The sequence below is a fragment of the Tripterygium wilfordii genome, chromosome 13 (genome assembly GCF_013401445.1).
Source record: "Tripterygium wilfordii isolate XIE 37 chromosome 13, ASM1340144v1, whole genome shotgun sequence".
Taxonomy (NCBI): domain Eukaryota; kingdom Viridiplantae; phylum Streptophyta; class Magnoliopsida; order Celastrales; family Celastraceae; genus Tripterygium; species Tripterygium wilfordii.
In genome coordinates, this window is record NC_052244.1 from 10,520,871 (window position 1) to 10,535,353 (window position 14,483).

General features: G+C 35.9%; 2 protein-coding genes across 4 annotated transcripts; one reads left to right on the plus strand and one right to left on the minus strand.

Moving 5' to 3' along the window:
- Positions 1-140: 140 nt before the first annotated feature.
- On the minus strand, positions 141-5,776 carry LOC120013622 (shikimate kinase 1, chloroplastic-like). 3 transcript variants are annotated; one of them, XM_038865499.1, is made up of 10 exons: positions 5,226-5,776; positions 3,102-3,160; positions 2,920-2,974; positions 2,767-2,839; positions 2,148-2,235; positions 1,578-1,660; positions 1,361-1,490; positions 1,162-1,207; positions 672-736; positions 141-521 (listed from the first exon to the last, which is right to left on the minus strand). In XM_038865499.1, the coding sequence occupies exons 1-10, from the start codon at positions 5,440-5,442 to the stop codon at positions 483-485; spliced, it is 855 nt and encodes a 284-aa protein (XP_038721427.1). In that variant the 5' UTR covers positions 5,443-5,776; the 3' UTR covers positions 141-482. The 3 variants fall into 3 exon arrangements, 2 of the variants coding, with proteins under 2 accessions (XP_038721427.1, XP_038721426.1); XM_038865498.1 differs by having other exon boundaries at positions 1,162-1,240; positions 5,226-5,772; XR_005471467.1 differs by lacking the exon at positions 141-521 and having other exon boundaries at positions 666-736; positions 1,303-1,490.
- A 5,086-nt stretch (positions 5,777-10,862) lies between these two features.
- LOC120012560 lies at positions 10,863-11,720 on the plus strand. Its single transcript, XM_038864003.1, has one exon. The coding sequence runs from the start codon at positions 10,863-10,865 to the stop codon at positions 11,718-11,720; it is 858 nt and encodes a 285-aa protein (XP_038719931.1).
- The last annotated feature ends 2,763 nt before the right edge of the window (positions 11,721-14,483 follow it).

Here is a 14,483-nt window from a genome sequence, read left to right on the forward strand (position 1 = left end):
CCAGAAAGAAAAATGATGAATCAACCCACCTAACCATGGCGAGAGAGGAACATCATACCAGAAAGAACAATGATTGATCCCCAATTTATAACCACGTTCTCCAATTCACGTGGAGTGTTAAATGTTAAGAAGCCTACATGTGTGCGAGTTAAATAAGGGTCATAAATTAGAGGTCTACAGAGTACAGAATTGCACTACCAGAAAACGTATCCACAGTTTGGGAAATATGCATCAACACCGAGGGTGTTTACGCAGCCAGACCAAATTTCAGGAGATCTGCTCGCATAATAACCCCACGGTTTTAACCTCACAAAAATGACGATATGCCAGACTCAAGGATACAGACAACAGCAGGCGCAATGTTCCAGGAATAAAAGTAGGAACATAGAAACTGAATAAAAATAGGAACATAGCAACTGCTGTACTGTAATCAAATAAGATGACAAAGTAACATACACAAGCTTTATAATTGAAGAATTAGGCTACAACCTCTTCAAGAAGACTTCAATCTGTTGAAGTGCCTGGAAAATAAAAACTTCAATCAGCTACGCACCACATGCATAATTGCAGAGCTAAACGAAAATACAAAAAGAGCTAATGTCTTATGACATGATAACTTAGAGACAGAGAGTACAGAGGCACAATCATCTGGGGGTGTGTGAGAGAGAGACCTCAATCGCAATTGCGGTTGGAGTGAGATTGCACACATCCTTAACTCCTAGTTTAGCAGCAATATCTGCATAAAATGCTTATTGTCAACAGAACTTTCAATACTATATAATGCTTCTCAGCCAAAATGGTAACAAAAAAGTTAAAACACACTATAAAAAAATAAATCCAATAAAGCGGGTTAAGAAAATGATATTCAAGATCATCAAGTTTTGTCTTCACGAAAATCGTACAGTCGGTTTGGATTGAGGGAACATAGAGAACAGAAATAAAACGAATAAAAATTGGCATCCCTTGTTCAAATATTGAAGTGAGAAGGAAGAAAATAAGATAAGCTTATTTAAAAAACAAATTGCAGAAAAAAGGATTCAATCCTGTCATACTATATGAAATCTGCCACCACCATTAAATGTTTGTTATAAATGCTATTCGTCGAAATAGAAAACTCAGTGCAAAACAAAACAACTGTTTAATAGGTGGAAGTGCACATACTCTCCAAGGAAACCCTAGCGCTGGCATATGCATATGCTTCCCCTCTCTGTTCCCAAAGAGCAGACAAACGCCTTAAACTCTGTAAGCAATGTGAATTATGAAAGACACAAAAAAGACATGAATCCCATTTCTCTAACTCACCAATGCAGCAAATTAACAAAAGTTAAAGGTCAACAAGCATCAAACAGAAACAGGAGACCTTTGTGTATGCATCACCCGATTCCTCATGCAATAGGGGGCGCGAATCCGTTCCAACAGCTGCAATCCTTCGTGCCAGGGCTTCCAAAGGTACGTCTAACCAAACACTAATCCCCTTGTGCATATATTTCCTGACAACAAAGAGACATGCAGGTCTATGCAACAGCTACATAAGAAACAAATTAAATTAATGATTAATATTGTGTTCAGTAGTATACCAGTTAATTGGTCGTATAACTGCACCTCCTCCAGTAGAAACTACAAGCTGACGCATTAAAGAAACCTTCCTCAACGCTTCAGTCTAAAATGTACATGTAAATCGCAATCATTAAGCTCGAATCAAACACCAAAAGAAAAACAAGCCCACAAGAGTGCATGTATGGCAATTAAACTGCAGTGGTTGCTCCACGAAGAAAGCAAAATTATTAATAGAAAGAAAATGCTATATTGAAAATTTAGATGGATTCTTCTACTATAGTATGAATGTCTATTCATTTATCAAGAAAAGCAAAGTTGTCTGTTATGTGTAAATTCATGATAATGCACCTGAAAGGATAATGTACTCGTCTCATATGGTAAAAGAAGATAAAAGTAACATTTGAATTCATGGTTCAATTTGCTCTTAACATCTATAGATAATTCAGCCAAACAATAGGTAAAGAAAAGGAGCTCCAATACGTATAAAATAAGAGACCCGCGAGGGGGGAGGAGATCAAAACTTTGAAATCAATTATCAAGGGGCCAAGCCATAGCATTTAATGTAGTTTCAATACTTCTTCCCAGCTAACCTCCTTGTCTCTGAAGAAGTTCTCTCCATGGAGCTTGAAAATATCAGCTACTGGAGTTCCATTCACAGCCTGTTCCACCAATGAGTCACTGCAGCATCCACGAAAGGTTACGCAAAGCATAGTTTAATTGGTCGAAGATAAAAAGATTGTTGTCATAAGGGTGCCAATCAATGTCATAATTTGTGACGTGACAGAGTGGATACCACTTCTAGTGATCAAAATTTCAACCCAGATGACAATTCTTAATTTGGTTCATATGATGGTCCTCCTATACACACAAAATATTTTTTCCTTCCATTGTCCACATGCAAACATATAGCCTAGTGGTAGAGTTCAAGGGTACAACGTAAAGGTCACATGTTCAATTATTAGAAACAACCTCTTCATGTAGTATGGGAGAATTCTAAGTATATCATGCCTGTTCCTGATCCCGGCCTACTGAGGGAGTCTTGTGCACATGAGTTGTTTACCTTTTTATGGTCCAATTGGGTTCCACTTTTTTTCCCTAATGGAGTTGGGTTTCAGTAGATTTTCTATATGAAGTATATTCAGCTCTCATTCTTTCCAGAGAATATGAAAATAGACATTTTAATTAGAAATCAGCCATAACATTACAAACCAGTCATGGAATGAATAACCAAGCACTTGAGATAGTATCCTGCCCACTGTTGTTTTCCCAGAGCCCATCATTCCTGCATTTCAAACTCACTCACTTGTCTGCCAGACTAATTAATCACTTAACCACAAAATACAAATGTTTAAAGAAACTAACCAACAAGATATATACACCGTCCATTTAAATATGGCTCAACTTCTTGTGACATACTCTGCAAATTTTAGTAACATCTCATAAGTAAATGATAAGGCCACTTTTGATCAGCAGCTGAAGGAATGCATCGACTTTCAAGAAGCCAAATTATAATGAGATAAAACTTTAAACGACATTTTCTATACCTTCAAAATCAAAGAATCATCAAGAGCATCCTGAATAACTCCAGATTTCTTTACTGACGCTGCAGAATCAAAAGCACAAGGAATTACAGACATTTCATCGTAAGCCGAAAAAAAATGACGACAAAAACAAGTTAAGTGATGATTATGGTTTGGTAGCTGTGACTAGCATACTGCCACGAGTACCTCATCCGCCCATCCCCATTCGTGCTATCTCAACAACAATCCTTTTTTACTTTTTTCTCCCCTTTTTCTTTAACAAAGACAAGCTCCCAGATCATTGATGCTTAAAAATATCTTCATTGTTGCAGCAGGAGCCAGGAGCATATCATTTGTATAAGTTAATTCAGAAGACAACAATTCAAACAGTTTTTCACTCTTTTTTATTGATTTTGGAGCAAACTTTGTCACTCAATAGTCTCAGGCTAAGAAACACAGATACGGGTGTGGGGATACGAGATACGATGATTCGTCATTTCTTCCAAAATCTAGGATACGGCTTATATAAAAAGTATTTTATATATAATTATATAAAATATACACATATATTGAACAATAATATCAAGTTATCATCCAATAACATCATCATAATGTACACTAATATACAAGTTTTTGTGAAGATTTTATATATTATTTTGTCTTAGAAAATTGAGTATTATAATTCAAGTCATTAATTTTAATTTAAACATTAAAATTAGCTGTCAAAGTCAAGAGTGTCTTAGAATAATTAATTTTCATTTGGTCTTTCAAACTAAAATACATGTCTTACAAGGACTTTTTTTAAAATTACTTTTATTGTTAAAATTGAAAGTGGAAAACATGTGTCACGCTTAGAGCAACTCCAATGGGCACATTTTAAACACTTGAAAGTGAACTTTATGGAAAATTTAGAGTGTTAGAGTTCTACAATGGATGAAAATGAACACTTGAAAACACAAGAGATAATACTTTCTTGATAATGACACTTGTTTTATAGGTTGTTGTGGAAAATGACACTTGAAAAATGGAGTATATATATAGTTGATGAATAATGAAAAGAGAGATGATGAAAAGGAAGAGAGATGTGCTGGAAAGAAAGAAAGAGAAAATAAGTATGGAGTGTTGGAAAGTATGAAGTGTTGATGAATAGTGTATATTGTGGGACCCACTCACCCAATTAAATTATGCCACCCAGGGGAGAGGAGAAGAGAGAGAATGATTTTGGAGTGCTTGATATTTCTGTTGCCATTGGAGTTGCTCTTAGTGAGAGCATCTCCAATGGTAGCACTTAATGTCTTGATAGTAGTGCCAAAAATTAATATTAAGTGTGTGTGCTACAATGGTAACACATTTTTAAGCACTCCATAACACCAACTATTTTCTCTCCCTCTTGTCTCTCTTTCTCTCTCTTGAGCACACGTGGCGAATTTTTTTTGGTTTATGTGAGTACTATTCACAACTTAAAGGACACTTCAAATCTCAAAGTGTCTCTAAAATTTTATGTTTTCCAGTGTTCATTTTCACCCATTGTAGAGCTTTAGCACTCCAAATTTTCCATAAAGTTTACTTTCAAGCACTTAAAAAATGTGCCCATTGGAGTTGTTCTGATCACTTATGTTGAAAAGATTTCCACATGTCATTCATTGAATGGCTCACATGATTCTCACAATTGCAAAAACACTTCCAAGTTTTTTTTTGAGAAGAAAAACACTTAAGAGTTAGTGATAACGTGTATACATCTAAAAAGTCCAAGTTCCAATACAAAAATGTGAAAGGACCAAATTCCAAGACAAAGGACCCTTTATTTTCTCTCTGTAAGCCTACTAAAGCGCAATGAAATCCGTATCCCACCCGTATCCCGAACAAAAATTTAAAATAAAAAACTTGAGCTAGCCGCACCCGTGACGCACCCGCACTCAAAACGCACTCAGTGCGGATGCTTAAGGGTAAAGTACGTACTAGTGCTTCCTAGGACTCAAGAAGCCTCTACGAAACCAATTTCCAATAATTATGTTACAAAGAACCGAAAAAAAGAAAAAACCAAACAAACCAATCTGGAAGAAAACTGTGCCAATTTCTAAGCAGCAAAACAACAACCAGCTTTGAAGAAACGAAAAAACCTTCAATTATTTTATTCTACGGAAGTACCTGGAGAGTTCTGGAAACAACAAGAGACCTCCAAAGATATTGTCCTGCGACGACATGAGGCCGTTTGACACCGCAAATGAGCAGATACGCCCACCTGCAGCCTCTGTTGTCGACTCAATACCCCTGAAAATCGCACCGATCCACGCCGATTGGTCGCAAACTTGTCGCAATTGACCCACGTCGGATGCCACAAACACTCTGCAACCATCGCGTCCATTATTCAATCCCAAAACAGCTCGATTGTAACTTGGTGCGTATCGACAGCGGGATTTGGCACAAACTGATATGAAATTAGCGCGCTCACTCTCTCCGCTTGTTCCTCGGCACTTGACAGGCTTTCTGTCCTCGTTGGTTCCTTTCGGAGGGGGTATGTAATACGCCTAACACGGTTGTTGGGGTTGGTGAGTGATGTGCTTGGAATACATGCATGACTAATGACCATTCTTTCTACTTCTGTTCCAAATTATCTTTGGGATTTGGGGTAGGACCGGTAGGTAGGTCTGGTTCGCTTCGTTAGAGATTTCATATTTGGGGCCCTTGAAGGGAGAAGTACGATCCCGATCCCGATCCCCATCCCCATCATTATCTTTTTGTTTTTTGTTTTTTTGACCTTTTTTGGGATAAACGATTTTGAAAACACCCATTTAATTTTTAATAAAAAGACTAGTAATGGATACAAAAATGTTAGAAATCTCAATCAACAGCATCTCAGTCATCTTAGTATTTTAGTAGTGGATCTTATATCTTGATTGATGTGTAAATGTAGGGGCGCATAAAAATATGATGATTGAATCAGAAAGTGACATATCTAATATTAAAATACTTTTTATTGAGATCTCTATATTTTTATAATAGATAAGTCATAACTTTTTTTTAAAAAAATTTTATAAGAGGATAAGTCATAAGTTGTTAAGTGATGATTATGGTTCGGTAGCTGTGACTGGCATACTGCCACATGTCCTTTAGTGGTTGGGTTTATCGACATCTTCCACACGCGCGTGGTTAGGTGAAGCACTCATACCACGACACAACACAACACGGCGGCTGGTTTTCTTTTGGACAGCTTTTGTTCCAGTTTTTCTATTTTTATAGTATGAATTCAGTTTCTACTTATTTATAATTTCTTTAATAATAACACAAGAGATTTGATACTTTAAATCATCATCTAAATCATTTAAATATTCATTTTTATCATCATTTTGTATTGATTCAAACCCAATTTATTTTACAACTAGTTTTTATTGCTTTGATGTTTTGTCCAAATCCACGAAAAAGTCACTGATGCATCCACAATATGTGATGGAAATTAGTACAATTTTATGTTCCTACTCTCAGTTTAACTGAGAAATTTGAATGATAATGTTATACTACTTGACTTATGTGATTACATGTATTAAGTGAGGCTTATGTCTATTTCTATGTGAATTTGATATCTATATATGGTTGAGATAATAGTACTCGAAATTCAATTTTGAAAATAAACATACATGGATTAAGTTAGTGCATTAATCTTCTAATAATCATAATTTAATCGACTTAGGTCCTAATGACTTGGAACTTGAATCACATGTCCATGAGGGTTTAATATATGTTCTAGGACAAGAATCAAGTGAAATTACGTGCATTACATTTAGATTTGGTCATATGCTTAAATTCCGTCAAAACTAGAATTTCACATAAAGTTTTGTGCACATATTCCTTTGTGAACGTGGTGAACCAAATGAACTCCAATTGATATGAAATTTTGTATGCACCTTAGTTTCATCATTATTAACATATTTGACTATGGATGGTTCAAGAAAAAATGTCATTTAAACTGAGTTTGTTATATGTGCCTTATTTGTGTAGTTAACTCGGTACCAATCGACTTGAAATTTGGTATGTGCATTATATTCATCATGATATTTCATCTGAATGCTTAACAGTCAAATTTCAACCACCACACATAGGGGCTGTACAGGGTAGTAGCTGTACACCTGGAGAGTATTGGTTTTTGACTATTTTGAGCTAATTGCTTCATTGAGTGATCAAACCTTACCCAAATGTTACGAAATTTTATACACATTGTAACATGCCTAAATGATTTATCATGTGTATGAATTAGAATTTTCTGGGTGGTTTGAATTATGATTAGCCTAAGTGTTTTATATGAAGCTCTTTGAGCTTACATACAATTGAGGAGTTCTATCTCTTATTTCTTTGTAGGTTAATCATCATGACGATCGTATATCACTCAAAATTCAATTTGGAGAATGTTTATGATCCGGTTTTCAGGCATGAGCATGGAGTTATAGGAAACCAAGAAAAACCTATTTCACCGACTTACCACTAAGGTCACTATTTAATGGTGATTGAAACAAGTCTTAGGGCTATCATTTTTGGACATATTGAAGTTTCATTTTATCTGTGTCATTACATGATTTTATTTGTGCTAAAGAGAGGGAATCAGCTGTGCCAAGATTTAATTCTTGTGGGACCCGAGTATGACATTGTACTAGAATGTGGGTTGTTTGCATAGGAGTTGTGTTGGCCAAGCATGTGCAATTGTTTGAGCTGCAAAATTTCTTGAAAATATTCTAGAATAATGTCTCACATATTGGTTGGAGTTTCAATCATCTACGTCTGAGAATGGTGCGGGGGACTTTCTATTGGACATGCCGTCAGTGGTCTGGGATAATATGAATTCTATTATGGCTAGAAGTTGCACTAAGGAGGAAGTCTATGCGGCTGTTTCTCATATTGGTATTACTAAAACACTGGGACCAGATGGATTTTCTTCGGCTTGCTATATTCAGAACTGGGAATATCTTGGGGACGATCTGTTTCATGTAGTAAACGATTTCTTAGTGTTTGGCCTTTTATCTCCTGAGATCAGTCGGACTACTATAGCCTTGATTCCAAAAGTGCAGAGCCCTGTTAAGGCGATAGACTATCGGCCGATTAGCTTATGTAATGTGGTGTACAAAATCATTGCTAAGCTTCTAGCGAATCGCCTAAAATTAATTCTTCCTGGGATAATCTTGGGCAATCAATATGCTTTTATAGCCGGGCGTTTAATCACGGATAATATTATAGTTGCCTATGAAGCTCTGCATTCTATGGCTATTAAACATAGGAGTCAGAAGGATTACATGGCGGTTAAACTAGACATGAGTAAAGCATACGATCGCTTTGAATTGTCTTTCATTGAGGAGGTTATGGTGAAAATGGGGTTTAACGCACAACGGATCTGTTGGATTTCCCAATGTGTTAAAACGGTCTCCTACTCCGTTTTGGTTAATGATGTGTTGAGTGATCAGGTGGTGCCTCAGCGGGGTCTCAGGCAAGGAGATCCCCTTTCTCCTCTTCTTTTTGTTATTTGTACTGAAGCTCTCAATTATCGGCTCTCTCTCTTCGAATCTCAAGGTTTGTTGGAGGGTGTTCTGTTTGGAGGCGGTCGTATTCGGGTCTTGCATTTATTCTTTGCCGATGATTCTCTTTTGTTTTGCCATGCTACTTTGGAAGCTTGGGGTTGTGTCCATTCAGTTTTGGCTGGTTATGAGGAAGTGTCAGGGTAGAAATTGAATGTGGAGAAAACAACTTTATTTTTTAGTAAGCATACGTCAGTGGAGGTGAAGGAGTCCCTTAAGCTTTTTTTTGGTGTTAAGGAGATCAAATCATTTGAGATGTACCTGGGCCTTCCTGCTATGATCGGTAGATAAAAAAAGGAGTCGTTACAGTATGTGGTGGATAAGGTTAGGAAAAAAACTCAGTGCTAGACAAATCGTTTTCTTTCGTGTGCTGACAGGGAGACCCTTGATGTGGGGTTTAGTACCCGCTAAAAGTATAGCGATTATAAACCCAATTATACTCGCAAGTGCACGAATCAATTGTAGTATAGAAGTGGCAAATACGAGTGTCGTACCCACAGGGACTGAATATTAAATATCTGCAATTCAAACTCTTGAAATTATCAATGGAAACAAAATAAACAAGGATTAATACAAATAAACAAACACTAGGGATCCGATTTCACCAACTCTATTGTATTTAAATTATTTAGCCGACAATTATCATTTTATTCATGCATGACAAAGATCAAGTCCCCAAATTTATGTAATAGTCATGGGCATCTGACTTACCACGTCTATTCTCAATTGCAACCATCCATGGGCATTTGGATTGGCTAGGACAATCAAGAATGCATTAGGATTTATGATAACTTATGTAGCGATCACAAAGATCCTAGCATATGGCATTTATGTCTAGGTAACTCCGGTATTAATTGCAAGAAGCTTGTCTCAAATTGGACATGGGCATTTGTCTCAATTTGCATCATGGTAATCGAACCTAGATGGTAGCTAAGCATCAAGATTTAATTATCAATAAAGAATAGCTAATTAACACTTGACATAGCATAAATAAACTAATAATCAAACCAAATTTATTTACATACAATAGAGTGGATCCATCATCACCCTAGTAAGAGGATTAGTTCCTCATACTAGGTTTACACAACCAACAATTGATCTCACAAAATTCTAGAAAGAATATGTGAGCAAATTGCTGTAAAAGAGAAAATAAAACTCAAGAACTCACTCCTTGATTTCTTTCTCCTCTTCCTCCTTGATTTCTTCTCCTCTTTCCTCTCTGATTTCTTCTCTGGTTTTTTGTGTTCTCTTTTGTGATCAGTGTGTATTCCTTTTATAGAGATAAAAATCTACTGATGTTTCACGGGTGCCGAATTTTGTGGACTTTTGAGGAAAAATAAACTGCGCTGCATTTGAAAAATTCATGTCAAGACAAAATATATATATATACATATTACTATTGCATATTTGACTTTTAAAACCATATATATACATACATATATATATCTTTATATATAACTATTACGTTTGTGACTTTTGTACACACACATATATAACTATTATATATACATATATATATCTATATCTAACACTGTTTATATATAGACTTTTGTACATTTATCAACCCTTATTAAGTCAGTGTTGCAGGCAATCCCTACGTATAGTATGCAAGTCTTTCGTTTCCCTAAAGGCTTATGTAATGAGCTCAATTCTATCATTAGACAGAGTTTTGGTGGAGAGGAGGCAAACGAAATCAAGGTATTTCATGGCTTCCTTGTGTAAATCTAAGGCGATGGGGGGCATTGGGTTTTGCGAATTTGGAGCGTTTAATGAAGCATTACTTACTAAACAAGGGTGGTGAATCATTCAACACCCATCTTCCTTTGTATCTAGAGTGCTCCAAGCTAAATATTTTAGGACTTGTCCCTTCCTTGAAGCTGATTCTTTATCAAACTCTTCATTTGTTTGGAAAATCATATGCTTTGCGAGAGGTCTTTTGAGTGATGGTTTATATTGGAGAATTGGCAATGGGCTTAATGTTCGCATTTGGCTTGACAAATGGACTCCACATCCTCTTTGTTTTAAGGAAGAATATAGAGAAAGAGGCCTCTATAGGAATTCTACTGTTAGTGTCCTTATCGATCATGATTTGGGGTGGTGGAATCATGAGTTGATTTTGGAATTGTTTAACCAAGAGGAGGCTAACTTAATCTTGCAATAATCAGTGTGTCCGAGAGGGGGTGTAGATAAGCAATTTTGGAATGGGATAGAGAAAGGAGTTTTCTCGATGAGGAGTGGTTATTTTCGAGCCCAGGAGATTTTAAATCGTGACCTTGCAAGCACTTCTGGGAGTTCTCCATTGGCTAATTTCTATAAGGGGTTATGGCAGCTCCAAGTTCCTCCTTCCACTAAATCTTTTATATGGCGAGCTTCTCATGGTATTCTTCGGACTTATTCGAACTTGTGTCACAGAAAGATTATTCTGTCTGAGCTTTGCCCCCTATGTAATCAAGTGGCTGAAGATGTGATTCATGCTATTTTCTTTTGCCCCCATGCTGTTGAAGCTTTTGGTTATAGTTGTAAATCCATTCAGAAGTTGGATAATTTGGGCTATGAGTTTATCGATGCTTGGTTTAGTGTTTCGGCCTCATTGGATTTAGTTAGTCTGGCCTCCCCTGTTGTTATGCTGAAGATGATTTGGTTTCGTCGCAATTCCCTTATTCATGGGGAAAAAGTGTCTTCAGTGTCTCATCTTTTCTTGTTTGTTAGTGAATCTGTTCAGAGGTTTAAATCTGACTCTTTGTGTGACAGAGGTCTTGGCCCTAGTATTTTTTTTGTGGCGCAAAGATGGTGCTTGCCTTGTAGAGGAGTTGTAAAGATTAACTTTGATGCTTATGTTTGTACCAAGAATAAGGTGACAGGTTTTGGTGGTATTTTTCGTAATGATCTTGGTTTTCCCCTGGCGGCCTTAACTGATTGGTGTCCTGTAGCTCATTCTCCAACCTTGGCAGAGGCGTATTCCGCATTGACAGCGGTACAGCTGGCTAAAGTTATGGGTTTTCAGGCTATTCATATTGACGGGGATTCTTTAAATGTTATTAATGCCATTGGGGATGATCAGAAGTCGGAGGTGTATTCGGATTGAGGCTCGGTTGTCATGGAGATCAAGTTGATTCTCTAGGAGTCTGTCTCTCGGGAAGCCTTTTTTGTGCGTAGGATTTTTAATGGAGTAAGCTCATGCTTTAGCTAAGAGGAGTGTTAGGTCCTAATCTTTCGAAGTTTGGAATGATGATGTCCCTCCAGAACTGAGGTCGATGGTGGAAAGGGAGAGGGATGTGGGTTCTAGGATGGAGGTCTCGGACTTATAAGCTTTTCTGATCCAATTTGTCTCTTCTTATTTGTTGTTCTTTTGCTCTTATTTCTTGTTTGCTTTTTCCTTCTTCGTCTTCCCTATGGGAAGAAAAGGTGTTGTGCTCTCTTCTCAGTTCTGTGACCTCGCAAAAAAAAAAAGGAGTTCCAATTTGTTTTGAATTCAAGAGCAAAGAGAACAGAGCTAAATCTCTTGGAGGACAAGCTGCCATCAATGCCATTTCTATAAATGTGCCAACACCAGTTGCAAGGGGTCCGATCCATACTGACGTTGCCAACAATAGAATGTGACTTGTTTGCCATGTTTGAGAGCCAATTTGAGGAGGAATGAAGTCTTGATTGCTGTCACGAAACAAGCCCTTAAAGAGGAGATATTTTGGAGCTTAATTCAAGACAAACGGCCACATATTTGAAGGACCAGATTCGTTGACCTTTTACATCCTATGGTCTATGTTTAAAGCTAAATTTAAAAGTTTTTGACCAATATAGCACTATTAATAAAATTATACACCAATATAACACAGTCCCTCAATTTTTTACTAATATAACATTCCACATCATTATCAATATCAGTGGCATGATTGTATAACAAATTAGTCACGCCAGAATAGGTAGTGTGACTAGTATAAAACTTATAATCATGCCACGTAGGAGTTTGTCTAATCGTGCATATGCATGTGGATGAAAAAATAAATAAATTCGAGTTACATGGATTTCCTTTCAATTGAAGTGAAGTAGGATTACAATTCTTTTAGCTAAATTTGATTACAATTTCTCTCCAAAATCATGTTAAATCATGAGTTTTTTCGCAAATGACATAGGCTTTAGGAGTTAAGATATACTAGACGCAATCCCGCGCATCGCGCGGGTATGTTTTTTTTTTTTTTTGAGTTTTATTTGTTAGCTTTTAGATTTACATTTTTTTTTTCAATTTCTTTGTTAAAGTTTAATTTGACACGTTGTGATATGTAAAAAATAATTATTGTGAACGCTGAATTTATTTTTTAATAATTATTTTTGGAAAGTAGTCTCATACTAATTAGAATTTATTTACAATATATTAATTTTCATAATTAAATAAATTTTGCATTGCTCATCAAATTTGATATTGAGTTTATCAATTTTATTGTAAAACATACGCTTTTGAATAATAAGCTAATTTTTTAAGTCACATGTTATTGAGTATTTTAAATGCATTCATTTTAATGATAAGACAATTTTTTCAATAGTTTATACTACTTTACCTCTATTTTGCACCTTATACATTTTAATTTTAACTCCATATTCTATCAAATATATTTTTCTAAACCATTCCAATGTCGAATCCCTTGATCAGTGTATATCAAAACAACCCCTTGATCAGTGTATATCAAAACAACCGGGATGTGTGATATAAAATAAGAATAGATAAACACCCAAAACCAAAATACACATGGAAAACAACACAATTCACAAAAAAAAAATTCCCTGCATTTGAAATGGATGCAATGCAATTAAGAGCCAAAAAAAAAGAACCTATGTTAAACAGTTGCAAAGAAAAAAAATTTAAAGGCAAGCCCATAACAAAAAATTTGATGAGATTATACAACCTAAAAGAGAAATAAAACTTCAGAACTTCACGATAGATAATTGTATAAGGTCGTCATGCCAAATTTTAAAGGTAGTCATGCCAATTTCAATGAAAAAAATATATCACTTGGATTTGAAAGTTCATACTCAGAGCAAGCCCACCCATTATTTTCTAAGAGCATAACCCTTTTTAAGTATTATACGGTCTATATCGTCCAACCTTGTAGTCTCCACGTCAGCCAATCATGAAGAATCTAAGATTAGTTTGAAAGCACAGTTGAAGACTTGCAATACAAGACATTTCTAACAGAACACAGTGACAACAATTTTCTCATAATGGAACCAAGCAATAAGCAATAGAGAGTAGCGCAAACAATAGTACAACACCTTCATATCGTGTAGAAAATTCTTGGATAAAATTCCATTAATCAATATTGTTTTAAACAATTTTACCTTGCCTAATATAATTAAGCAAACAAATAAAGCAACAGAGAGTAGACTATTTTGATATTGACTTTCAATTTCTGTCTTGCCACGATCTACATTGCTCAATAAAATTTGGAGACCTCGAGCACCACCATAATATGCTTTCATCGGAATTTTTTCCTCATTGTACACTACTGCAAGTCTATCCAACTGTTATTCTTAAACATTTATCCAAAGGTACACATACAATAATTATAAAACTGATTACTTTTCCATAGGGCTTCTACTATCCAAAGGTTAAATAAAACTGGTTACCTTTCTTCATGAGCTTAAGTAAAACCCTACCTTTTTTAGAAGTATGGGAAACAACAGAATTGACATTTCTATCCTTGAATACCAAATTGCAAAACCTGCATTTCATCCTCAAGCAGCATAACACACTCACCAAAACATGAGTAAACTGACAAACATGTTAGGGCCATTAGCACACATCTATACTATATATTGTATTTTCAAGAAATTCTTATCCCTCATAATCTAATAA